The 26,253-nt window shown below is 54.1% G+C and overlaps 1 protein-coding gene and 3 long non-coding RNA genes across 5 annotated transcripts; 3 read left to right on the top strand and 1 right to left on the bottom strand.

Annotated features, from left to right (window-relative positions):
• The first annotated feature begins 1,207 nt into the window (after positions 1-1,207).
• Positions 1,208-2,704, top strand: LOC113993292. Its single transcript, XR_005566062.1, has 3 exons — positions 1,208-1,270; positions 1,531-1,655; positions 2,183-2,704. It is a non-coding gene; the product is annotated as an uncharacterized LOC113993292 (long non-coding RNA).
• Positions 2,705-9,491: 6,787 nt separating this feature from the next.
• On the top strand, positions 9,492-18,023 carry LOC120324614. 2 transcript variants are annotated; one of them, XR_005566061.1, is made up of 3 exons: positions 9,492-9,578; positions 17,474-17,566; positions 17,985-18,023. It is a non-coding gene; the product is annotated as an uncharacterized LOC120324614 (long non-coding RNA). The 2 variants fall into 2 exon arrangements; XR_005566060.1 differs by lacking the exon at positions 9,492-9,578 and adding an exon at positions 9,645-9,684.
• A 45-nt stretch (positions 18,024-18,068) lies between these two features.
• Positions 18,069-20,642, top strand: LOC120324613. Its single transcript, XR_005566059.1, has 3 exons — positions 18,069-18,107; positions 19,649-19,820; positions 20,504-20,642. It is a non-coding gene; the product is annotated as an uncharacterized LOC120324613 (long non-coding RNA).
• A 3,124-nt stretch (positions 20,643-23,766) lies between these two features.
• LOC113988847 (proline-rich proteoglycan 2-like) lies at positions 23,767-25,107 on the bottom strand. The gene is made up of 3 exons (XM_039388075.1): positions 24,314-25,107; positions 24,108-24,210; positions 23,767-23,966 (listed from the first exon to the last, which is right to left on the bottom strand). The coding sequence occupies exons 1-3, from the start codon at positions 25,105-25,107 to the stop codon at positions 23,910-23,912; spliced, it is 954 nt and encodes a 317-aa protein (XP_039244009.1). The 3' UTR covers positions 23,767-23,909.
• Between the last annotated feature and the right edge of the window lie 1,146 nt (positions 25,108-26,253).

The raw sequence follows: 26,253 nt of genomic DNA on the forward strand, positions 1-26,253 counted from the left end.
GGCCTGCAGAAAAGAAGGGGGTTCCTGCCTGCTGCTCTCCCCTGTCCCTGCCCCGTTCCCTGGGAAAGTGCAGCTCTTGTCACTGCAGTGTAAAGGTGGGGAAAAGGCAGCGAGAGAAAGGCAGCCCAGCTTGGGGGGTGACCCTCCCTTCCTTCAGCTGCTGGGAAACGTGGCCAGGGGTCCCTCAGAGGCACTCCAGCTGAGGAGCTGCACCACTGCCAGAGGGAGTTGGCAGGGACGGGGCAAGGGCAGCTCCTCAAATGCCCAGCTGGAGGAACGAGCCGCCCAGGCCTCCGCACCAAGCCCCGGACAGGGCATATGGGCTGCTGGGGAATGGCCCAGCAGGGAGGTTCTGCTCCTGCCAGCCCAGCTGTTGCTTCCAACCGCATAGGAGGGGAAGGTATTTTGTCAGGGCAGTCGCTCATGGAATGGGTTGCCTGGGGAGGTTGTTGGATCCCCATCCGTGGAATGTTTCAAAACATGACTGGATCCCTCCCTGAGCAGCCCGGTCCGATCCCATTGGTGACTGTGGCCTGAGCAGGAGGTCAGACTGAGAGACCTTGAACTGTCTCTTCTGACCCAGATTCCTCTACAGTCCTGCAGCAATTCTGGCTTCTTACAGTCCATGAGACCTGTTGGTTCCACAGTCTGCAGAGAAGCTCCTTTGCCCAGCAGGCAGTCCTGGAATGGCCAGACATCCATGGCAGAGATTCCCAGAGCTGCCATGTGCCCCAGCTGTCCCTGAGCCCCAGCTTTGGCCTCGGCACTGAAACGCTGCCAGGACCTGTCCCTGCTGTGCAGGTCCGTGGGGCTGCAGGACACGGTGTCACACAGCACACACGGCCACTGGGTCCTGCCAGCTCCTGCAGCCTGTGCTTCCTGATTGCCGGGGATTTTAGGGGCCACCTGTCTCCAGGGCTGGGCAGGGAAACAGAGATTTTCTGTGCCTGGGAGCAAGGCAGGGCCTTGCCAAGGCAAGCAAATCGCCTGGGCTTCAGGTGCCCGTGTGCAATTCCATGTCCAGGGTGTCTCCCCCAGCAGCAGGTTCCTGTCCCCAGTTCCCGATCTCCCTCAGCGGAGCGGGCGGGGCGGGGCCGCGGGGACCGGCGGGCTGGGATTGGGCGGCGGCGCTCGATGTTGATTGGGCAGCGCTGCCGGCCCGCGGTATAAAGGGCCGGCGGGGCGGGTGTGGCCGGTTGTGTGTGTGAGGGCTGAGGGCGCGGCCCCGCTGCTGCCCGGGCTGCGGAGGGGAGAGCGCCTTGGCCGCTGGGTTTGTGGGCCGGGGGAGCCGGGGGGCGTTTAGGGGCGCGTTGTGCTGGGCAGCGGGGGCCGGGTAAACCCCTTCCCTGCCGGGTGACCCTGGGGGAGCCGTGGCAGGACTGGGGGGCGGGTGCTCTCTGGGTGGATCGAGTTTTGCTTTGGAATTCCAAAGCCTTTCCCTGTGCCGGGTTCCGAGGCAAAGACTGCTTTAGCTTGGGGTTTTTTTGGTGCTGCGTTAATGCTTTTTGCTCGTTCTGTGTCAATTTGCAGCCTGGCTCGTGGTTTCCCCTGGTGCTGGGGAGTGGAGGCGAGTTGTGCTTCCTGCTGGGAGAGAGAAGGGCCTTGGGAAGCTGCTCCATGAGCCACAGCTGTGCCGAGCCCGGGAGTCTGTCCAGGTAAGAGCAGGGCTTATACTGCCCGTGAGGAGCTGGGTTCTGCTGCTGAAACATGCCCATGCCTTGAAATGCAAGGACAGGCAGAAGCCGGGAGGGACCCTGAGCACATTTGAAAAGCCCTTGACTGTAGGCGAAGTGTCCAGGAGAAATGATTCCTTTTTTTGCAGGGAGGCAGTTTGCAAGGATGGGGTGGTTGCTGTGCTCTCTAGCAAAACTACTGCCCTTGGGATGTGCAGGGTGAGGAAATGTTGGCCACGTGTGGGCTGGAGCAAAGGTGTGTGGGTGGCTGTGTGTGACAGCCGTGGGTGTGCTGGAAGGGGGTCCTGGTGCCATTGGAGCTGCCAGGGAGCCAAAAGGGGCACAGTTGTCTGAAAAAGGTGCAAGCTCTGTTGGCCTCTGTTGACACCTGCACCAAAGGAGATGCAGATTTTCCCCCTCTTGGTTGCAGGCTTCCCAAAGCTCCCAGGAAAGGAAGTTTTAGATTCCAGCTCCCCTTTATGCTAAAGGTTTCCTTGCTCTCTCCGCAGGATGTGGAGTGCCACCATGTCCCCGAGGTCACCCTTTCTGCTGTTGGGAGAGCATGAGGTGGATGGAGAGGATCCCCAGGCATCTGCAGGCAAAAGGGACTGGCACAACTGCGATTTTTCTCCAACTCTCTTAAGGTGGACTTTCAGGGTACCATGGGTAATGTGCCAGCTCTCCTGCTGGAGTTTTTGTCTTGTGCTATATTTGAACATAAAGAGTAAAACTACAGTCAGGTGTGTTGTGGAGTATGTTACACTCGTGCAAAGCTCCTTCCCTCTGTTTATTTTCTGTTCTGGAAAGCACAGTCTGGGGTTCCTGGGCACTTCCTCTTAAATGATTCCATGAAAATAATTTTGTACTGAAAGGAGCTGTCTGTTTGAGATCAGATGTCACTGATAAAAGCTTGATGTTTTTTCACTCAGTAAGCTTTAAAATATCTCATAGTGTGTAGCAATGCCTGGCTTCTAAAACTCACCAATTGAGTCTTAGAAGTTTCTTTGAAGAGCTGAGTTCAGGCAGCAGAATTGGCCCTGCAGGAGGGACTCTGTGCCTGCTCTCCCGTGGCTCCAAGGGATCTCTGGCCCTTCACGCCGGCACCGAGATTTTCTCGGGAAGGGCCTCAGATCCCCGGACCAGTCTGGGACACAGGCAAGATCTCCCTGCATTTATAAATGAGGCCTTCTTGTGGCTTCCTACCCGTACACGTTGGTGGGTTCCAAAGAAGGACTCTTGAAATGCCTTTTGGGCTGTCCATTGAAGCCTTGGGACCAAATTGGGCCCCCCTGGAGGGACAGTGCTGTTGGTGCCCCCCGGGTTGGGGCACCCCGAGGACTCCAGCGCGCACCGAAAGGATTATTCGGGGAGATCCTCGGGGTGCCCGGCCCTGGGGAGTTCAAAGCAAGGTCCCTGCACTGGATTCAGGCATTGCTGGGAGTATCCCAGGTGTAGCTGTCCATGCTAGACATGGAGCTCTCTAATGGGCTGTAATTGGGTTCTAAAAGTGGTGCTCCAAGTGCAAAGGAAGTGTGGGATTGGGATTAAGAAATGAGCAGTGATGGTCCAATTGGCTGTTTTCTCTTGAATGCAATGGTAAGAGCTGCAGGAGTGCAAGGTGTGTGTTCCAGGCCCCAGCATTTGGTTTGCACATGTCCTGCTCAGACCCAGGTCCAACTTCCTCAGTCCTTAACCCAAGAGAAGGAGAATTAAGGGCTGGCAGTGTTAAGGTGACTGGTGTGACAGGGGTTAAACTGGGAAAACATTGGGGAATTCCTCAGTTTCCCTATTTGCCAAACTCAGCCAAACCTGTGCTAGGAAGAGATTGAGTGGAAAAGTTGAGGCAGAAATGAAATTGAAAACTGGGGATGTTGAAACTGTAATTGCTGGAACTAAATGTGTCAAAGCAGCAGCTCTTGTTGTGCAGGGAATAACTCCTGTCAGCAGCAAGGTCCCGACTGAAGTGGCAGCTGCAATTGTTCCTCTGGTGTGGGCCAGTGGACTTCTAGGAGAGTGGAAGAGGGCAGAACCTGTAGGTATTACCCCTGATGTGGGATCTATATGGGTAAGGCAAAGCCAGTATCCTTTAAAATCAGAATTCCAGCTTGGATTGGTTGCAGTAAGAGCTAAATTGGCTCATCCTGGTTTGCTTGTAGGACGTGAATGCAAGAACCTGCCAAGGAACCAATGGCCAAGATGATTGATGAGTGCAGGACCTGAGAGAACCACCTTGAATGACAACCTTAGGTTTAAAAGATGGCCGTTGCCTTTGAAGGAGAAAATCTGGAAAGCAGGAAGGAAGAAGAGAAGCCACCTGACTCCTCCTGAGCCCCAGACAGCCCCTGAACTGCCTTCCTGGGAATGGTAGGACGGGGTGGACTCTGGATTGCTCCCTCTGGATGTGTGGTAAGACTGTTATACCAGGTTTTAAGAACAGCCTGTAAGCGTTTGCTGCCTTGGCTAGATGGTGCAAGGGCAGCCTTTAAGCAGCTGAAGCATTCCCTGAGGAGAGCTCTGGGTCTGCCAGATCTCTCAGAACTGTTGGAAGCATCTTTGCTGGGGAGGGCAAACAAAGGACAAGGTGTGCAGTGACCCCCCTGACAAGGGACTTTTAGTTAATGGCATCCCTGCAAGTGAACTTTGTGGGCTGTTCCCTCTGTAGGGCAGGTGATAGTCCCAGCTAGAGTGATGGGAAAAATGGTTAAAAGAGAGCCCCAAAAGCTGGAAATCCTCCTGGAGGCTCTGGGCAAAGAGAGTTTCCTGAGTTGCCCCTGCAAGAAGGATAGTGACAGCTTTTGAGTGCTAGTAGATGCTTTTAATAGATAGCCTTGAGTGTGTCCTTGTTGCACCAGTAGGCCTTGTCCAAGTCCCCATATTCCAGGAGATATACCTATTGAAGTTTAAAATGATCTCCATAATCCTTTGTTGGCTTGAGGCTCTCCCCTGAGGAAGTCCAGGAACTCCTGGTGCCGCCTGGGCCGATGGATTGGACGCCCCAGCCCCTCCGTTCCTGCCCAGCCCCTGGGTCCGTGTCGAGTGGTGGCACTGCCAGCCCCTGCAGGTGAAGTGGGAAGGGCCTTTCCAGGTCCTGTGGGTCACATTTATAGTAGCCAAAGTTGCAGAAAAAGGATGTTGAGTCTCTTCTTCTTGAGTTCAGAAAGCTCCTTTTGGTTGGTGAGCAGAACAAAGTGGATCCTTCAGAGTTCCCATCCGTGTTTGTGTCTCAGCCTGTGTTATGATTCAGGGCTGTAGCTGTTGTTGTCACTGAGGAGTCAAACTCTGCTTTAAATCATGAGACACTGGCCTAATGGCCAAGTGTCAGGAAAAAAGTGGGAATGATACCTGAGTGTTGAGATGTAACAAGAGGTAATCCTTTTTGCAGTGGGATGTAGCCTGGAAACTGCACAGAGCTGAGCCAAGGGATTTAAAGAGACCAACCAAGGGAGGTGAAGAAAGAAGGAAGGAGGGAAGTGAGGCAGTAGACAAGCACCACTAAGTTACACTGGAAACAGGTGAGTTCTCTTGAAATTCCTAAGGCAGGCACTGAGGACTTTGAGGGCTCCAGACAGAGCAGACCTGCGAAGGCCCTCGGTGAAGCCCCTTGGAAACCTTCTAAGGGTAGGTGTGTATGGTAATGAGTGTTGGAAAATGTCCTGAGTAGGGATTAGGAATGCAGGGAAGGAAAATGAACCCTCCTGTAATGCAGCCATATCAGCTGCAGTGGAGATAGCTGTGTGTGCCCTTTGGGAGCTGATTGCCAGGACACCTGGTGGGCTGGAATGATTCAAGAGCATAGGAATAAAAGATTGCCTGGCTTCTAAAACTCATCAGCTGAGTCTCAGAGGTTCTTGTAAGAAATTTTAGGTAACACCTGAACTTTTGTGTGTAGTTCTGAGCTCCGTTGGAAAGAGATTGTCCAGGGAAGAGGAATCTTGCTCAGTGCAAGAAGTTACCCTTCCTATCTGAGCTGATGCCCTTGGCAGGAGAAGTGCTCAGCAAGGAGGCTCTTTGCTCCTAGGCAGGAAGAAAGGCCAGTGCCCTTCCTCCCCAAGGCCCAGCCCAGCAGGGCTGGCAGGAGCTGCTGGTGTGGCTGCTCTTTGGGTTCTCAGCTGTGGCTGTGGGGTGGTGACCTCGTGTTCCTCCCTGTGCTCCAGGGCAGCCCAAAGCCCCAGCCCAGCCCCTGGGCCTTTCTGGGAGCCTGAGCTATTGTAGTACTGGGGATGGGGGTTTGGGTTTTTGTTTCCCTAAAAGTAGAACCATTGGGGGGGATCTCTTATCTCACAGTTGTTGTTTTGATATCTGAATTAATTACAACTTGAGAAGAAAACCTTGTGTAACTTAGCAACTGACTTGCACTGGTTCCACTGAAAGTGCCAAGGAGTTGTAGTGTCCACTGGATTGTTTGTATTGAAGCAGTTTGGTGTTTACAGAGGGATAATAACTCCTGTCAGCAGCAAGGTCCTGACTGAAGTGGCAGCTGCAGTTGTTCCTGTGGTGTGGGCCAGTGGAATTCCATGAAAATGGACAAGGACAGAACCTGTAAGAATTACCCCTAAGCCAGAGTCTCTCCTGGTAAGGCAAAGCAAGTATCCTTTAAAATTAGGAAGCCAAGCTGGATTGGTTCTAGTAAGAGCTAAATTTGCTGCTGATGGTTTGATAGTAGAATGTGAATGCAAGGAGCTGTAAAGAAAGGAAATGGGCAAGATGATTGATTGCTGGGAGCAGGGGCTGGCAGGCAGTGGCACTGGCTGTTTGGTTGTGGTTGGGAATGAGCAGCTTGACCTGCCCAGGGTTGTCTGTGCTGGGGGTGGGTTTGGGTCCTGTGTGGCCACAGGTCTGTGCAGCAGCTGGAGCCTGGGCAGGTTTGGGGGCTGTGGTGTGCCAGGCTGCTGAGTGTGTTGTCCCTGTTTGCTTGGAGTGTCCCAGTGTCCCTGCTTGGCTGTTTGTTGCCCTGCAGGCAGAAGAGCCCAGGCCTGAGATGGCTGAGTGTTGGTGTGACCCAGAGTGGGTGTCCCTGCCCTGGGGAGAGTCCCCAGAGCTGCCTTTGGCATCCCCTGCTGAAGGGTGGGAGCTGCCCAGAGCCAGCAGCATCCAGCTGGAGGATCCATGAGGATGCAGCTGTGTTTTCCTGGGAGGTAAGAGGTGGGGGTGCAGGAGCTGGCAGGAGTGTTTTGCAGGCAGAGGGAGGGCAGGAGCAGGAGACTTGCAGGTGCAGCAGCTGTGTCAGTGCTGGATGGAGTCGGGGCTGGGAAAGGGCCCTGAGTGTCAGGGCAGGGGAGAGCCCCGGGTGGCCCTGGGAGCCCTGGGGCTGTGAACAAGTGCAGTGGGCAAAGGAATGGGCACTGGAGAGCTGGGCAAACAGCTGGAGGAGTTGCAAGGAGAAGCAGGAGCCTGGGATCCAGGAGCAGCAGCAGCTCCCTGTGTGTGTGTGTGTGTGTAGAACCAGGTGTACTGCAGCCCCGAGTGAGGTGGGAAATGAACCTCAGGAGGCTGGGAACGAGTCCCACAAACTGGTTAAAGTGGGATGGACTCTTGCCAAGTGCCTGAAAAGCTTTTCTTCAGTGTTGCTTTATCAATTGAAAACTGGAGTGATTGTTGAGGTGTTGGCAGTTGTTTTCCTGTGTTTTTGGTGAGGTGTTGACTCAGTACCTTTCTTGGAGCTGCTGTTGGATGAAGAGGTGCCCCCAATTCACCTGTAAGGTCCTGGTTTTCTTCCTTGCTTCTCCCAGCTTGTCCAGGAGATGGAATTCCAGTGCTACAGTCTAGATGGGTCGTGGTGCTCCCAAAAGGAGCCTTTGTGCCTTCAGGACAAGTTTTGGTGCCACTGGAGCTGCTGGGAGAAGCATAAGGTTGGCAGTGAGAGGCCTGGAATGATGTTGCTGTGGCACAGAAGAAATGAGCAGTGATGGTACAATTGACTATTTTCTCTTGAATACAATGGTAAGAGCTCCAGGAATGCAAGGAGTGTGTTCCAGTCCCCAGCATTTGGTTTGCACATGTCCTGGTCAGACCCAGGTCCAACTTCCTCAGTCCTTAACACAAGAGAAGGAGAATTAAGGGCTGGCAGTGTTAAGGTGACTGGTGTGACAGGGGTTAAACTGGGAAAACATTGGGGAATTCCTCAGTTTGTCTCTTTGCCAAACTCACCCAAACCTGTGCTAGGAAGAGATTGAGTGGAAAAGTTGAGGCAGAAATGAAATGAAAAACTGGGGATGTTGAAACTGTAATTGCTGGAACTAAATGTGTCAAAGCAGCAGCTCTTGTTGTGCAGGGAATAACTCCTGTCAGCAGCAAGGTCCCGACTGAAGTGGCAGCTGCAGTTGTTCCTGTGGTGTGGGCCAGTGGAGTTGCAGGAGGGTGGAAGAGGGCAGAACCTGTAGGTATTACCCCTGATGTGGGATCTATATGGGTAAGGCAAAGCCAGTATCCTTTAAAATCAGAATGCCAGCTTGGATTGGTTGCAGTAACAGCTAAATTGGCTCATCCTGGTTTGCTTGTAGGACGTGAATGCGAGAACCTGCCAAGAAAAGCAATGGCCAAGATGATTGATGAGTGCAGGACCTGAGAGAACCACCTTGAATGACAATCTCGGAGTTTAGTATTGGATTTAAAAGATGGCCTTTGCTGCATCTCCTTGAGCAAGGAAAGCCAAGAAACCTTTGCTTTTGAAGGAGGAAAACTGGAAAGGGGAAAGGAAGAAGAGAAGCCACTTGACTCCTCCTGAGCCCCAGACAGCCCCTGAACTGCCTTCCTGGGAATGGTAGGATGGGGTGGACTCTGGATTGCTCCCTCTGGATGTGTGGTAAGACTGGTATGCCAGCTTTTCCAACAGCCTGTAAGCATTTGCTGCCTTGGCTAGATGGTGCAAGGGCAGCCTTTAAGCAGCTAAAGCATTCCCTGAGGAGAGCTCTGGGTCTGTCAGATCTCTCAGAACTGTTGGAAGCATCTTTACTGGGGAGGGCAAACAAAGGACAAGGTGTGCAGTGACCCCCCAACAAGGGACTTTGAGTTAATGGCATCCCTGCAAGTGAACTTTGTGGGCTGTTCATCCTGTAGGGCAGGTGATAGTCCCAGCTAGAGTGATGGGAAAAATGGGTAAAAGAGAGCCCCAAAAGCTGGAAATCGTCCTGGAGGCTCTTGGCCAAGAGAGTTTCCTGAGTTGCCCCTGCAAGAAGGATAGTGACAGCTTTTGAGTGCTAGTAGATGCTTTTAATAGATAGCCTTGAGTGTGTCCTTGTTGCACCAGTAGGCCTTGTCAAAGTCCCCATATTCCAGGAGATATACCTATTGAAGTTGAAAATGATGTCCATAATCCTTTGTTGGCTTGAGGCTCTCCCCTGAGGAACTGCAGGAACTCCTGGTGCCACCTGGGCCGATGGATTGGACGCCCCAGCCCCTCCGTTCCTGCCCAGCCCCTGGGTCCGTGTCGAGTGGTGGCACTGCCAGCCCTGCAGGTGAAGTGGGAAGGGCCTTTGCAGGTCTTGTGGGTCACATCTATAGCAGCTGAAGTTGCAGAAAAAGGACCTGGGGTCTATTACTCCTGGGTTAGGAAAGCTCCTTTTGATTGGTGAGCAGAACCAAGTGGATCCTTCAGAGTTCCCATCCGTGTTTGTGTCTCAGCCTGTGTTATGATTCAGGGCTGTAGCTGTTGTTGTCACTGAGGAGTCAAACTCTGCTTTAAATAATGAGACACTGGCCTAATGGCCAAGTGTCAAGAAAAAAGTGGGAATGATACCTGAGTGTTGAGATGTAACAAGAGGTAATCCTTTTTGCAGTGGGATGTAACCTGGAAACTGCACAGAGCTGAGCCAAGGGATTTAAAGGGACCAACCAAGGGAGGTGAAGAAAGAAGGAAGAAGGGAAGTGAGGCAGCAGCCAAGCAGCACCAAGTTCCTGTGTCAGCAGGTGAGTACTCTTGAAATTCCTAAGGCAGGCACTGAGGACTTTGAGGGCTCCAGACAGAGCAGACCTGCGAAGGCCCTCGGTGAAGCCCCTTGGAAACCTTCTAAGGGTAGGTGTGTATGGTAATGAGTGTTGGAAAGTATCCTGAATGTGGAGCAGGAATGCAGGGAAGGAAAATGAACCTTCATGTAATGCTGACCCCTCCCATCAGCTGCAGTGGAGATACCTGTGTGTGCCCTTTGGGAGCTGATTGCCAGGACACCCGGTGGGCTGGGATCATGGCAGGGTGTTGTAAGCAAGGAATGCCTGGCTTCTAAAACTCACCAGCTGAATCTTAGTGGCTTCTTGGAAGAGCTGAGTTCAGGCAGCAGAATTGGCCCTGCAGGAGGGACTCTGTGCCTGCTCTCCCGTGGCTCCAAGGGGTCTCTGGCCCTTCACGCCGGCACCGAGATTTTCTCGGGAAGGGCCTCAGATCCCCGGACCAGTCTGGGACACAGGCAAGATCCCCCTGCAGTTTAGGACCAAATTGGCCCCCTGTAGGGACAGTGCTGTGGGTGCCCCCCGGGTTGGGGCACCCCGAGGACTCCAGCGCGCACCGAAAGGATTATTCGGGGAGATCCTCGGGGTGCCCCAACCTGGGGAGTTCAAAGCAAGGTCCCTGCACTGGATTCAGGCATTGCTGAGAGTATCCCAGGTGTAGCTGTCTGTGCTAGACATGGAGCTCTCTAATGGGCTGTAATTGGGTTCTAAAAGTGGTGCTCCAAGTGCAAAGGAAGTGTGGGATTGGGATTAAGAAACGAGCAGTGATGGTCCAATTGGCTGTTTTCTCTGGAATGCAATGGTAAGAGCTGCAGGAGTGCAAGGTGTGTGTTCCAGTCCCCAACATTTGGTTTGCACATGTCCTGGTCAGACCCAGGTCCAACTTCCTCAGTCCTTAACCCAATCGAGGGAGAATTAAGGACTGGCAGTGTTAAGGTGTGTAGGGAATTGGCTATGGAACAGGGCTTGCCTAGGCCGTGAGAATATCTGAGATAGCAGAGCTACAGTGTCCTTGTGCCTGCTAGAGCTACAGTGTCCTTGTGCCTGCTAGTTGGCTGGTAAACAGGTCGTTGTGATTAGCAAAACAAAAAGCAAGGGACAATAAACGAGTATCCTGCTGAGTTTTGCACGGAACCCGCGGTCCCCGAAGCTTGAACAGGGGCTAAGTTAAATCTGCAGCCACAAGGGCTAAGTTGAATCTGCGGCCCAAGGGACTAAGTTGAATCTGCGGTCCCCGGAACCTGAACAGGGAGTAAGTTAAATCTGCATCCCCCGAAGCCAAGGTCTAACGCAGTAGCCGGTCGGTCTTGGAGCAGCACAAGAGGCGAAAGAGCTGGACTCCGCGCCCCAGGTGACCTTACAGGAGGGTCCTGGCCGACAACACCGCCTACCCCTTGTAAAGGGCTGCAAAGCGCACTGAAGATTTATAGGTATGGAAAGACAAGCGGTGCTTTTATTACTCCAGTGCTTTTTAGAAAAGCGGGGACTTAAGGGTATAGATTTGAAAAAAGAATTACCAAGATTGCTTACGACGGGGGTTGCTAAAAGTTGTCTTGTGGACCCTAATACAGTTTTTGATGAAAGAGAGTGGAGACGTTATGAGGTTAAGTTGTGGGAGGTTGCCGCGGAGACGGAGCTCGGTGTAACATGAGAGAAGTGGAGAAGCTGCCAGGCCAGCCAGACAAGACACCTGGACAGGTGAGCCACCGAGAACAAGAGGGATCTAATGTTGCATCTATGTGGAAGTCTATCCTGCTTAAAAAAGGGAGAAAAATTAGACGAACTGGCTTTGCGGCAGATGCTGCTTTCATGTAAGGGCCAGGGATATGAAGCGAACACTGTAACTGCCTTTACTATCTCTACTTGGGAAGAACTTAGTGATAAGCTCTTTACTGCTGCCTTTAAGGGAGAAAAAGTTGCTGCTTCCCTCCTTACAACTTGGCGATTGTTATCTGGAAGAGTAAAAGGCATTAAAACACAGTCTGAGGACATTAGAATGCTACTAGATACCATCATACGGAGAAATCGTGTAAAAAGGGAGTCGAGCGGAGTTGAAGGGAGCCGGAGCGGGACCACGGATCACGGAGCGGGGCCGGGGACAACCGAGCGGCCCCGCCAACATGAACGCGGTGCCAGCATCTCGGCAGTGCATATCCAGGACGATCGGAGACGACGGCTGCAGTGGGAAAGTACTGCTGATAGAGCAGGGATGAACTTTACGAACACTATGACTGAGTTCCACCTTAAGACATTTCCAGCTTTTCATCTGAACGGTGCTGCGGGCCTGCGCTGCACATTTGTGGCTGTGTTCACGGCGCTGGGTGCTTGCGCCGCCGTGCTGAGTGAATACGGGGCGGCGCCGGGCAGCGGGGCAGTGGCGGTGGTCGCGCCGCCTGCGTGGCCCCGGCTCGGAGCGCTCCCGGCTGGCACAGAGCCGGGGGACGGTGGAATCGCTCGGAGCGGTGCTCGGCCCCGGCTCGGAGCGGTGCGCCCGTGTGCGTGCACGCCGGCGGCCCCGGGCGCGGCGGGCGGCGGGGGGGCTCTGTTTTCCCCGCACTGCTGACAGCCGTGGGCCCGGGGGTGTGCGTTCCCCTTCCCTTCTTTGCAGCGAGTGTTTTCTCCCTGGTGCCGCTCCTCTTCTGAGAGCGGCGAGTTAATGACGGTAGCAAAAGCTTCAGAGGGTGCAGCTGGGGGAGAGGGAAAGCTGTTTCTCCTTTACCCGTTACACCAATCACCCCTTCTCTGAAACGTGCCTGTTTGCAGCTGTTCTCTCCCTCTCCTACGTTTTTGTCTCTTTTTAAGCAGACCCTGTGATTAAGTTCCTTCTGCTGATCTCTCTGGGTGAGCCCAGCCCCTCCTTCCCCTCCTTCGTCCTTCGGCAATGAGGAGCGTGGGGGAGGCAAAGACGGTAAAACACGGAAAAAAGGGAAAAGAGAAAAAACAACTTAAAATTAACAATATCCCAACTTATAAATCAAATAAGATTGCCTTGTTTTTACAGCAATAGGTGTTAAGCATGCAGTGTGCTCATGGCATTCTCAAACGTGTTCTTCAAAACAGGGAGACTGACGAAAAATCCTTTGAAGTAAGATTAGAAGTAACAGAACATCCGTGCTTAGCTTTTTGCATATTACAGAAGGTTATTAAGAACTTCCTATAGTTTGCCATTTCGCATCTCTTACATGAAATTTGGCTGTTTCCCCCTGGGGCAGGGTGCAGGTAGAAGATTTGGAGACTGAATGATGAGACAGAAGGGGATATAGTCTTGCCCCCTGCAAAAGTAGTTTTATTGCCTTTATGATAAAATATCGTTGCTCTATGAGAAGAGTTGAAGATTTCCAAGATAATATTCTGTTCTTTCTTGCTGTATTTGTCTTTTACATGGAGAGTTATGCAGGATTTGCAGATTGCTGATGGCAGCTATGCCATAAATTTCCTTTGAATTATGAAACTGATAAGAAGTGCCCAGCCAATGACTACTTGAAAATGTGTGTGTGATTGAGGAGAATGTCTGAGGTGGCCACCTGAATGTTGTGTGAAAGAAAAAAGCTACATGAATGTGTGACTGTGTAAACTTAAAAATACTTTCTGCCGGTGTCAAGATTTTACAGATGTGTAACACGATTCTGTTGAACCATAGTGAATCCTTATCCTGAATATGAATTCTTCAAATTCCCACCATGAGTGGTGAGGTTTTGGTTATCTCAAGACTAGCCCTGTCCAGCTAGCTGTTTGATCTGAACTGAGGTTAAATAAGAGGTTCTTACATAAATTTGGTGTTCTATTTCTGCCTTGTTTCAGAAATTTATGGAAGTTAAATCTCAGGTAGAGTTTTTCTGCTGCTGTTGTTCCTTAGCTGTGCGAGCTGCGCAGGAGACCACTAGTTTTAGAGCGAGTAAAAACCATAAGCCAGCAAACATTGGTGCAGACTGCAAGGTTGGCAGAGCCCGAGGCAGGGTGCACCACTGTGCTTCCAGGTGCCCGGGAACCATTCTCACAATTCGTGGAAAAGCTGCGAGACGCTGTAGAGAAACAAGTTTTGTGACAGTTACAGAAGTTGCTAGTTACATAACTAGCTAGAGATAATGCAGGCTTGTGCCGGGGTGAGGTCCTTAAACCATCAAATAACTGCATTTGCATCTGCTATGGCAGTAGTGAGAGTCATTTTGAGCTTTTCTGTGTTTTCCAAGATTTAAATCGGGAGTTGCTTTAAAGAGTCCTTATATATTGTCTTCAAAACCCCTCCCGTGCAACAGCTGGTAGCACTATTCGTTGTAAAACGGCTAGTCTCTGCTCCTTAAAACATGCCCTACCCATTGCAACTGTGTTCTCAGCAAAATAGCCTCACTAATTGTGATTACTCCTTGTTTCATACCAGAGGTATTGCTTGCATACTTTGACTAGTGAATGTTTAGGGTTGTAGGAAGGCAACCTGTATTCTTTGTGATGCTCAAAGCTTGCTGTTAATTGTCCAAACAAAGAAACAAACTTCTGTAGTCATTCCAAGAGTTAGGGTTGTGATACTAGGAGGTACTGCTCGGAGTTTTCTTTCAGAACATACAGATCCTGCGTGACCTAAACAATGGCTCCTACCTACAGAACAGCTGTTGGCCCTGCAACAGCTTGTCAAAAGGCAGCTTGATGCTGATTACGTTTAACCATCTCAGAATCCTTTAATTACCCCTGTGTTTGTGATAAAGAAAAAATGTGTGAAATGAAAACCTTTGCATGATCTCAGACGGGTTGGTACAGTCATGGTTAGTAAGCATTGGCTTACTGACCCCTTCTGTGCTTGCTGCTGAATAACCCATTGTTATTATTGATTTGACAAGTTATCTTCTCACAATCCAGTTCGATCCCAGTGATAGAGAAAAAATGTACATTTTTAGTTTCATCTATTATTCGTGCAGAACTTTATGAGTGTTATCCATAGAAAACCCTCTCCCATAGAATGAAAGGCTTTTCTATAATTTGTCAGTGGTTTATGTTTCCAATGCAATTTTCTGACTGTCTTTGTTGTCATTATATAGATGACATTTCTGCTGGCTGTAGCCACTGAGGATCAGCTAGGTGTGTTTGCTGAAACCAGAAATGGTCTACAATTCTTTGGCCTAGTAGTTACTTCTGACACGGTGCAGTGAAAAGTACCCTGGAAATATTTAGAGTTCATGTACACAAAAAGCAGTCATTTCTCAACCAGTTTAATTGGGTATTAATGTTAAAACTCTTACTGGCATACAGTAGCTACTAAAGTCTTTGGGTTAGATTGCATCGTACCTGCAATTGCCAAACACCCAGCTGGCACCTCTATTTGACCTGCTCAAACATTCTGACACTTTTCAAGAGCAACAGTTGCAGGAGTGAGTAGTCTTACTCTGGCAAAAGATCCCCAAGAGTTAGATTTAATGAGATCACTGTCTGTACGTAACACAAGTGATAATGGAACTCAAATCTGTTTAATGTTGGGATTATTTCAATCTAGATTAAGTCTTTATCAAAGCCAAAACTTGTCCAGCTGGCACAAACTGCCTAGCCTGTACACAAAAGAACTGTAGAGCCTGAGTGAAACAGTAGAACACACAAAGAAAGTAACAGTAACAACTAGTCCTATAGACTCGTAGCTTCAATCTCTTTTTAGTTCTATGTCTGAATGAGTTTTAAGTTTTGTTAAAGAAAAACCTACGATAGTTGTTGACAATTGTTGTAATTTTAGTAATAGTTCGTATTGCTTTTTCTTGTATTGTTAAAAGTGTAAGTGCTATAACAGAGAAAACATTGTTGGCCCAGAATAAAAAACCGGGGGTATTTGTAGGGAATTGGCTATAGAACAGGGCTTGCCTAGGCCCTGAGAAAATCTGAGATAGCAGAGCTACAGTGTCTTTGTGCCTGCTAGTTGGCTGGTAAACAGGTCGTTGTGATTAGCAAAACAAAAAGCAACTGAAAGCCACCTGTGTCAACAAAGGAAGGGAGTGAGAGACAGAATTAACATCTAAGTGTCAACAAAGGAAGGGATTAAGAGGTGAGATCAACATTTAAGCAGAACCAATAATGAGCTTAACCTTTGCAATATGTATGAGCTAATTATAAAGCATATATTAAGCTGTTAACAATGATCAATAAACGAAGCTTGCTGATTCTCATATTGAGGGTCCCTTTCTTCCCTCCTCATGACCAAGGTGACTGGTGTGACAGGGGTTAAATTGGGAAAACATTGGGGAATTCCTCAGTTTCCCTATTTGCCAAACTCAGGCAAACCTGTGCTAGGAAGAGATGGACTGGAGTCTCTGATCTCCTGAGTAGTTGTTCTGCATGATCTGGGAGCCTCTGGGATTAGACTGGACTGGGCAGACAGGGAGCAGTTTGTCCTGTGGAGTTGGGCTGGGTTTGTTGAGGATGCCTTGGGAGGCAGGGCTGGAGAGGCTCCTCTGTTGGCTGTAGTGGTGGAAGGTTGTAGCCGGAGGGCTGGAGCCTTCGACCTCCTGCTCCCCCCGTGAGCCCCGCCGGGACCGTGCCCTTGGCAATGGAGGGCCCCCCATTGCTGAGCCAGCGGTTCCGGGGGCCAGGAGGGATGGGATCAGGATGCCGAGCTCCACCCAGGGCCAGGGCTGCCAATGTTGTAACCGTGGAAAGAACTGAAAGCAGAGGGAGATGGAGGCCAAGCTCCAGCACAAGGATGGGTGAGAAAAGACCGTGGTCCTCAGGTGGAGCTTTGAATTCCCTGGAAAAATGGATCCTGTCAGACGGTTCAGGCCCTCGTGGGTGCTGGAGCAGAGGCCTCTAATTTATGGTCACCCTAAAAAGTTGCCAGGGCAGCAAGTTTTGACTGCAGGATGAGGTGGGAAACCAAGTGAAGTGGTCCAGAGAAAAGCTGAGCTTAAAATTGAGGAAGCCTCAAAAATGCACCAGTTCTCAGGAAGCACAACTTTGTAAAACATTGATGAAGCCAAAATTCCCCAGCATTGAACTGTTGGGTCCCAAATGAGATTGGAGGGAGAGGCAGAAAATGCCACTGCTGCTGGGGCTGAACTGTGCCGTGAGTGGGCAGGACTTGGCCCTGATGCCTGAGTGCATCTTTAGGATGGATGCCAACTGTCAGCCCCTGGCTCCATAACTTGAGTAGAGGGTGTTCCTGCAAGCCCAGCTGCTGTGTTGGTGGTGCTGTGGGCACCTCTGGCCCTGGCGTGCTGTGACTGTGTTTGTGTTGCAGCTCAATAAAGTCCCTTTCGGTGGTGATTGTGTCATTTTGGTGTCAGTTGCTCTCAGTTCCTGTCCCCTCTTCCCCTGCCCCAGTGGTTGCATCACTGCCTTGTGCCTAAATGAACTCTTCCCCTGCAGCAGTTCCCTGCTGCTCTCAGAGAGGGTGGAGTTGAGGCCCCTGAGCAAAGGGCAAAAGGATCCATCCAAGGCAGGCCCGTGCTCACCCCCTGCGTTCCTCCAGCCTCCCGTGTTTCCAGTTCCCCTCCCTGCTGGACACACAGCCTGTTCCCAAACAACACCTGTTCCCAAACAACCCCCGTTCCTGTTCTCTCTCTGTGTCTCCCCTCACAACTCCCCTCCTCTAATCTCCAGCTGCCCAGGCCCCTGTTTTTGAGGGGCATTCCTGGGCTGCTGTCCCCCCCATTCTTTATAAATGAAGTGCCAAGAGCCCCAAGTGCAGAGAGGTCTGCAGGGAAGAGGTGCCAAGAGCTGCCTGTGCCTGCCTGTGTTCCTGCAGTTCTCCTTCCTGTTCTCCCTGGGCTGGAGAGACCTGCCTGCCCTGTGTTTATTGGGGCAGAGGGATGGGATTAAATTTGTCCAGAAGGGATGTTCACAGACATATTTTCTGACAGGCAGTGCCATTTTCCTTTTGCCTTTCCCAGGTTTTTCCAAGTGCTGCCCAGCACGGGGATCCGTGTGCTGGGACAGTGATTGGCAGGAGGAAGGGGAGCCTTGGCCTCACCTGCCCAGCTCAGGTGGGTGGCACAGAATGGGGGTGGGCTGGCAGGGCATGAACACATTTCTGAGTTCTGGAGTGCCTTGAATCCTCTCCCTGTCAGGTTTCTCTCCCTGATTTCCTGGGGTCCAGCATCCCAGGTGTCTCTTCCTTTGTCCAAAGTCCAATGGCAGAGGATTGACTGACTCCCAAGGGGGGTTTGAAGTAAAGAAGGTTCTGTTCCAATGGGGCAAGGAATGCAGTGAGAAAGATGAGCCTCCTTTTAGTGCCTGAAGTAGAGAGGAATAAAGATGCTGGAAAAGGCCACATTTCATTTGGTGTCCCCCCTGGATTTTTCATGGCTCAAACTCTCTAGTGAGCAATTGAAGAGAAGGGTGAAGGGCAGGAGCCTTTGACTTGCCCAGTGCACTTAATTGCCTTGTTCTCCTCTCTTCCAGGCCAGGCCAAAGCCCTGATCCAGCCCAGCTCTGCCAAGTGCCCTGGGCTGGGAGCAGCCAAAGGCAAGAGGCTGCAGCCCCGCCGGCCGGGCTGGGGGCTCCTGGTGCTGCCCGTGGGGTGGGGTAAGTCAGAGGGACACCTTTCTCTCCTCCTGCTGTTGGCATTTGCTCCCTGGGCACTGGATGTGTAAGGAAGGAGGGAGTAGCAGGGAAGGGGAGTATTTCCAAACTGTCTGAATGTTGTCCCCGGGTTTGGGATGGAGCAGCCATGGGGGTGGTTGGGTTTGGCCTGGGCCGGTCAGGATCAGCCATAAAGGACCCACCAGACCCCTGAACCCTCACTGGACATGTCCAGCCCCTCAAGTCATTAATTTTCAACAGAGGACAAGCAAGTGTTGGTACTTGCTTCTGATCTGTGGAGAATTTCCTTTGGAATGATCAACCAGGGAATGTATCAGTGCAAAGCATCTTTTGGGGTCTTTTGTTTGTTTATTTGTTTGTTTGTAATTTCCTCTCTGGCTTCAATGAGTTTGGTGTGCTCCTGTTAAGGAAGCGGCATATTTTTATTTGGAAATTTGGGGTGGTTTGGTTGGTTTAGGGTGTTTTTTCCCCCACTGACTCGGGCCTTCCGTGCATAGTCCGTGTTGTCCTACAGGACTGTTCTGGATCTGGGTCAGAGAGAGAGAAGGGAAGTGGCTTTTCCTCATCTGGAATGTTTCCAAGCAGAAGTGGGGCATCGTCCTGCCCCTCCCCAAAGCACTGCAGGCACCTGGGAGTAGCTCAGGGCTGGCCCAGTTCTCTGAGGCAGAACCACGGGGGAGAGGTTTAAGTATTAATCACATCTCTGGTGTCCCTTTGTTGCAAAGATTGGGTCCTACAGTCCCAGGGTGTTAAGGAAAACAAGGAACTCCTGTTCTTCATGGCAAACCTTCTGTTATTGCTTGTACAGTGTTTGGGTTCTGTTGTCTGAGTTCCTGTCCAGGATCTTTCAAAGAGAACCTGTTAGAAATGTAGAGGTGGGGTTAGAATTTGGGTGTGTTCCCTACCAAACTGATGGACTGGAGTGATGAGTGCTCTCAGCCCAGGGTATTTCTTAATGTTGTGGCTTTCCCTCAGCTGTGGGTGAGGAATTGTGCAAGCAAGGCCTGTGTGCCCGTGGGTGTCTCCCGTGTGTGTCCGTGGGGCAGGGCTGGGACAAGGACTCGTGCAGGGACCCAGCTGGCACTGGAGCTGCTGCCATCCTGAGCCACTGCCAAGGGGTGGGGAGAGACCATCTGGGAGGCTGTTGCCAGGGTTCCATTGGGAGCTGGATCTCCCTCCAGCTGCAGCAGCCAGGGGAGGGTTCTTCCTTGTGCAGCCCAGTGGCTTCTGCTCAGGCTGGCCCAGAGTGGGGCTGGGGCAGGTTCTCCAGGGAACTGGAGCCAGCCCTGAACGGGGCTCTGGAGAGCAGGAGCTGCAGGGACTGAGGTTTGCAAAGCTGGGCTGCAGTTTGTCAAAGCAGCAGAAGATTGTCATTCCTGTGGGTTTGTGGAGTCCGTGTTGGTGCCCAGGAGAACTGGGTCAGACTGGGCTTTGTGGTCCGAGAGCTGCCCCCCTAAATGTGGCAGGCTGTGTGTGCTGGCAAGGAAGTGCTGTCCCCAGAGGCTGATGGTTTCTGTCTCCAGGGATGCCCAGGACGCTGCTAATCCCCAGGGATGTGCTCTGGGTCCAGGCTGTCCGTGCTGGAGGGCCCTGGTGGCTGCAGTCCCTGAGCCCACAGAGACAGAGAGAGCCCCGGCCCGAGTGGCCTTTGGCCCCTTGTCCTGAATTTGGGGTGAGCCTGGGAGCGTGTGGAGGGTGAGAATGAGGGCTGTGTTTCCAATACATCATCCCTGGGAAGATCCTGTTGTTCCAGAGCGCTGGGGACAGTTTGGGCTTGGCAGCTTCAGAGCTGGATTGGAGCAGTCCCTGAAAAGAATCAGGAGAGTGGAGTTTTGTCCCAGTGCTGCTTTCACGCCCCACTGGACAGTCTGGGCTTTGTGTTTGAGGTCGTCCTGTGTTTGCTCTGCAGATAATGGGCCCTTCCCAATTCAGCCCAGCAGATCCCAAGGGCTTTGACAGGAATATTTGTTCTTTCCTTCCCTTTGGGATAACTTCATCTCCAAACTGCCATGAGCAATTCCTTAATTTCTGCCAGAGAAAACCAAGTGTCAGAGGCAGTTTGCCAAGGAGCCCAGAAGTGTCTTTGGAGCAGAGAGTGCTGTCTTTGGGCACTGACCATTAGAGGGAACAAAACCACTGCCTGCCAGAGGGTTTGTCCTGGGCCAGTCAGGCCTTGGGCAGGAATTGGACTGGGCAACTCCATCAGCTGCTCTTCCCTCCCCCACAAAGCCCCATCCCCTGGGCATTAATGACGTGCCCTGTGCCCAGCGCTCCCTGTTCACCCAACTGAAACCAGAGCAAGGCTTGCTTTGCTTTGAATGACTTAAAATAACTTTAAAACAAAATAAATCACTTTTGTCTTCTTTTTTTTCTTTTAGATGCTGGAATTGGCTCTCTGGGTGTGTGCTGAGCTCTGGCTGCAGGGGACTGTCAGGCCTTGGTGGCTGTGAGTTCCTGTTCTTCTCCCTGGGAAACTGGAAAGAGTTCTTCATTAGATTGCAGAAATGTTTTCTGAAACCTGTCCCCTTCTTTGTGCCTTTTGCTGACAGACCTTCTCTTTCTGCCTTTGCATGTACAGCTGTTCCCTGCTGTCCATTCCCTGGCCTGAATTCCTTGCAGCTCCCAGCTGGGGAAACTTGGGATAACATGGCAGGGACAGAGGTGACATTTGTAGCTGCCAACTTGGGGTAATTTGGAGGGGACCCAGCAACTGTTTGTGTAGGAAAAGGTGAGGTGCTGCAGAGGGGAGGGAGGTGGCATTTTGGAGGGGTCCCACTGAGGGGGGAGTGGAGAGCCTGGGGCTGGAGTGTGAGTTCTTAAACAGGGAACAGGGGAAGGATGCTTGGGAGGGAAACACTCAGGGAATGTGTAGGGATGGAATGGAAATTTGGGGCATCAGGAAGAGAAAATGGGTGATGTAGAGGCAGGGAAATGTTGGGTGTAAAATTTGATCTCATCTGTAGAGGCAGAATGAGCATTTATAGGTACAGTGAGGCAGTCAGTGGTGGGCAGGGAGGGAAAATTCTGTTTGTAAACTTTGAGGTCATGTGGAGCAGAGATTGTACCTCCTGCTGGACACTGAGGCAGTCAGGGGTGGGCAGGAACAGAAACATTTGGGGGTAAACCTTGAGGTACCATCCAGGGCAGAGAATGAATATTTTGAGTTCAAACTTTGGGGGTTTTGAACGAGGTTATCTCCAGGGGAGAGAAAGGACATCATGAGGTCAACTGAGGTAATCAGTGGTGGCCAGGCGGGCACATTTAGGGCAGAAATCTTTGAGGCAATCTCCAGGGTCCAGAATGAATCCTGAGAGGTGCAGAGGAGGCAATCAGGAGTGGACACTCCAGCGAGCCCAGGGAAGGTTCTGGGGGTAAAATGTGTGGCAGTGTCTGGCAGAGAGAATGAACATTTTGGGATAAACTAAGGCAGTCATCAGTGGACAGGTAAGACTTGAGAAACTCTCCAGGGTGGAGAATGAATATTTGGAGGTCAAAAGGAGGTAGTCAGTGGTGCGCAGGTAGGGAAAGTTTTGAGAGTAAACTTGAGGTGGTCTGTAGGGTAAAACGTGGACATATTTAGGTATACATGAGGGGATCAGCTGTGGAGAGGTAGGGAAAATTGTGGAGGTCAAATCTGTAGCAATGTGCAGCAGAGAAGGAACATTTTGGAAGAAAGTGAGGAAGTCAGGAGGGGAGAGGCAGAGGAATTTCTGCGGGTGAAACTTGAGCAAATCTGCAGGGCAGAGAATGAATATTTGGAGGTCAAAAAAGAGGTAATCAGGAGTGTGCAGGTAGGGAAGACTCTGGGGGTTAAAAAGGAGGTAATCTCTAGGGGAGGGAATGACTCTTTTGTGTTCAAGAAGAGGTAATCAGGAGTGAGCTGGAAGGGGAAAGTTTGGGGGTTAAAAAGGAGGTTGATTCTCTGCAGGGCAGGGAATGAACCCATTGAGGTAACCTGAGGTGATGAGTGGTGAGAGACACAGAAAAATGTGGGTGTTAAAGTTCAGGGAATGTGCTGGGAAGCTGATCCACTCTGCCCCGTGTCCTGCTCTCAGTTCCTGCCCAGCCAGAGCCATCTGTGCCAAGGGCACGAGCACTCCCAGCCTGGATAGGGAATGGGGGACTGGCTTGTGCACAATTCACCTAGAAAGTCAAACCAGGGGATTGTTGGAGTATCTGGCTCCTTAGGGAACCTGCTGGGAGTAGAGAAGCACAACCCCAAACCTCCAGCTGTGGGTGGAGTTGTGGAACGTAAACCAGCACAAACCACTCCCCCAAAATGAACCGTGGGAGAGCAGGACCAAAGAAGGGTCAGTGTCCCTGTGGAAAGGCAAAAGGAATTGGTTGGGACTTGGATTGTCCCCTTGGGAGATGCTGGTTTACCCTCCTTTAGGATGCCAAGACCTCTCAGTGCAGGGGTTTTGGCCGACACAGCAGCACAAAGATTGTTCTCTTTGTGGGGCCCAGGTTTGGGTTCGGTTCTCAGCTTTGCAGGTTTGGATGAATTCTACTTACAGCCTGCAATTCCATGGGGAATTCCTGCTGGAACAGCCTCCCAGTGCCTCCTGGAGCCCGGATGTTCCCCCGCAGAGCTGCTGCTTTAACGCCAGGTTTGCCAGGAAGCAGCCACGGTTCCAGGTTTACTCAGCGGGATCGGGACAAGGACAGGTTGATATTCCACAGACTTTGCTGTTTATAACCCTCCTCCCCCAACCCCGCTGGTGTCCCTGGGGGAACTTGAGCGAGTTCCTTGGGATTCGGCCGGTTTTCCGCCCCGGGCCGGGCTCCAGGGGATGTGTTGGCCCAGGAGAAGGCGGGGGCCGGACGCGCTCCCGGCCCGGGGCGAGGCAGCCCCTGAGCAGGGGCGAGGACGTCTCTCCGGGCGGGAAGCCGCTGTCCCTTGGGAGCCTCGGGAGCGGCCCCGGGGAGTTCTTTTCCCCGAGGAAAGGGATGCACATCCCTGCCTTCAGAGCACCTCCGGCTGGAAGGGCAAGGATTTGGGGTGGGCGAGACACACGTGGGGAGCGCGGGACAGCTCTGGGAGGTGGGCCCTGGGAATGGCTGCCCGCGCTGCTCTGCAGCCCCGCCGTGCCGACCCTGCCGAGTGCCGGCTGGATTCTTTGGGTCCTTTGGGGCTGTCGCTGGGGTGTGTCCAGGGTGAGGCATCTCAGGATGCCCGTTCAGAGCAGCGCCCGGCTGAGGAGCCGCGGGCAGCCCTTTCCCCGTGCCCACCCCGGTGCCCGTGGCTGGTTCCCCCCCCTCGGATGTGCGTTTGGCGGACGAGCCCTGCTCGGGAGACAAATCCATCTTGTGCCCGATGGAGGCTGCTCCATCCCTGCTGCCAGGAGCTGTGCTGGGAGTCCTGCGGCTGCGGGCGGGATTGCCTGAGCTCCGGACGCTCCGGAGCGCCGGGAGCCCCGGCAGGGCAGTGCAGGGCACAGCTCCTCCATCCCCCGGCAATAGGAAGCCCAAGCAGGGCTGGGTCACTCTCTGTCGCTCCGGCTTCCTCCCGGCCCGCGTTCCCTGCCCAGCTGGGACTGCCCAGGGAGCCCCGAGAACGTTCCTGGCAGAAAGCAGGAGCCGCCGAGGGCTCCGTCCTCGGCCCGAAAAGCGGCCCCGACCTGAGCCCCCACCCCGGCATTTTGGGATCCGAAGGCTCACCTGGAGGAGACGCCCCCCCGCAGGCGGGACCAGGCGGCGACACTCGACCGACGCCTTTGCTTCGGAGCGAAGGATCCCTCCGGACTCGTTTGGCTCCTTTATCTCTGGAAATGAGCTCGGAAGTCACACGAGCACCTTTGCAGCCGTTGGGTGAATCCCGGACACGGCCGGAAAACCTCCCTGAGCAGGGCAGTGATGAATTGGTGCCCGTCCCCAGCCGGGCACAGCCCAGCCGGCCGCGCTCCCTCCGGCCCGTGGCTGGGAAGGGGGGATTTAATGCTGCAGAGATTTAATAAAAGCGGATTTCCTGACTGTATTTGCCTGCGGTCCTTCCCTCCTTTGACTCGCGCGGCAGCGTCCGGTTGGAACGTTTCTTGGTTTCCTCTGCTGTAGCCGTTTCCCTCCCAGGCAGGACCTTCCCCGTCTGCAAATAAAGATGGGGGATTTTTAAAAAGCAGAGGGTTCGCCCCAGGAGGGTGCGAGTTGCCGAGGAAGCGGGGAAGAGGAAGGAGAGCCTCAGGTCTCACCTGGCAGGTGTCAGAGGAGCCGCACCTTCTGGATGGCAGGGCAAAGAACTGCTGGGGGCAATTGCCGAAGTTCCGCAGGCAGAGCCGGGAGCAGCCTGTGCCCGACCCGCGGCACGGTCAGCGCCGGCTCCTGGGGCCGCCTGAGGACAGACACAGGGACGCGGGGACAGACGGGCAGCTCTGCTCGGGGTCCCGGAGCACGGGAGGAACGAGGCAGCGGCTGCCCCCGTTCTTCCCTGCCCCGGCAGGGCCCCGGCTCCCCGTGGCCGGAGCCCCGGCGGGCCCCAGAGCCCTCGTTCCCGGGGGGCCCTGCGGGCGGGAACCTCCTGGGGCCGCGGGGAAGAGGGAGGCGGGCGATGTTCTTCGGGGGGGGGTGCGATGGCCTCGGGGGTGCCCGAGAGGGAGGAGCTCCGATCCCGCGGGGGGTGCGGGCGGCGCTGCGGGCCCGGCGGGATCGGGGGGTCCCGGGGCCGGCCCGGCGTGTCCCCGCGCCCCGGCCGGTCCCGGTCCGGGTTCCGCGTCTGTACGAGGAAAGCGCCGCCGTTCTCCCCCAACCGGGCCCCGGCAGATCCCCGGCCCGAGCGGCCCTGCCGAGCTCGGCCCCAGCGCCCACCCCGCAGCGAGTCCGACGATGCCGATCCCCGTACCGCTGCCAAAGCCCATCGCAGCTCCAAGCCAGCCTCGGTCCTCCGGTGCCGGTGCCGTCCCCGCTCAGCACCTCGAGCTCGGCGCAGCGCCGGCAGCAGCCGCCGGGCCGGGACTCCGGCCCCGAGCGCCGATCGCTCCCGCAGCATCCCGGTACCAGCTTCCTCCACAAACGCGGGGCGACCGCGGCTCTGCCGGCTTTGAACGGCGCGGGCGGGGCGGGGCCGGGGCGGGGCCGGGGCGGAGCGGGGCCCGCACAGGTGTGCGAGGTGAGACCCGTCCAGGTGCGCGGGGCGGGGACGGGCAGGGGGCGGGTCGGGGCGGGGGTATTTAAGCGCCGGAACTCGCCCCCACAGCCATTTGCTCGGGCAGTGCGCGGGGAGGCAGCAGCGCCGCGGGAGCCTCTCGCTGCCGCGGCTTTTTTCTTTGCTTTTGCTTTTCCCTTTTCTTTTACTTTGTTCCCGTTCCTTCGTCCCCTCCCTTCCTCCCCCCCCTACCCCCCACACCCTCCCCCCCCCAAACCCCCCCCCCTCCCTCTCCCCCCTAGCCCCCCCCTCCCTCCCTCCCCAACCCGCTCGTGCCCGGCGCCCCGTCCCTGCCCCGCAGGGGCAGCCCGACCCCCTCCGCCCTCCCTGGCCCCCCAGCCGGCCTGGCCCAGCCGGCCTGGCCCCGCTCCCCCTCCGGCCCCTGCTGCACACCCCGACCCGCCCTGCCCTCCTTCCCGCCCCTCCGCCCTGCCCGTCCCCGCACGCCGCCTCCCCCCGGCCGCTGTCGCTGCCCTCCTGCACAGCCCGGCCCCCCCACCTGTCCCCGGTCCCCCCTGCCTGCCCCTTCTCCCCCCTCGCTGCTCCTCTGCACAGCCCGACCCCCCCCGTCCCTCGCTCCGTCCTTGCTCCCCCCGCCCGTGCCGTCCGTCCCCCTGTCCCCCGGGCCGTGTCCCCGCAGCCGCGGGCTTGGGGGCGCCGGGTTTAATAAAGCCGCGAGGGCCGGAGCCGGCGCCCCCCCTGGATCCCCCTTTCCACGGGGCCGGGCCCGCTCGGCGGGTCCCCCCTGCAGTTCACAAGCACCGCCCGACACCGCCGGGGCTCCGGCCCGTCCCGACATCACACGGGGGGCTCCGCGGGCGGGGGGCAAAGGGTGCGGGTTCGCTCTCGGCACTAGAGCCGCAGATGTGCAGAGCTCGCGGCGTCCATTGCCGAGAGCGACCCCTTGGGCTGGGGGGGCCGGGGGAGTTGGGGAGGGGCCTCCTCCGGAGGAGGGGGTCCCGGGAGGGGGGGAGGGACTTGGGAGGGGGG

Source organism: Pipra filicauda, unplaced genomic scaffold (assembly GCF_003945595.2).
Source record: "Pipra filicauda isolate LSUMZ 115617 unplaced genomic scaffold, ASM394559v2 scaffold606_size451818_pilon, whole genome shotgun sequence".
NCBI classification, from domain to species: Eukaryota; Metazoa; Chordata; class Aves; order Passeriformes; family Pipridae; genus Pipra; species Pipra filicauda.

Bases quoted from the DNA above. Each gene is read 5' to 3' on its own strand.
- LOC113988847 (XM_039388075.1), bottom strand. From the start codon at position 25,107: ATGCTGCGGGAGCGATCGGCGCTCGGGGCCGGAGTCCCGGCCCGGCGG. The intron at 24,211-24,313 runs GTGAGACCTGAG...CTTTATTTGCAG, and splicing joins GCTCCTCTGACACCTGCCAG to ACGGGGAAGGTCCTGCCTGG. The intron at 23,967-24,107 runs GCAAATACAGTC...TGCCCTGCTCAG, and splicing joins AAAGGAGGGAAGGACCGCAG to GGAGGTTTTCCGGCCGTGTC.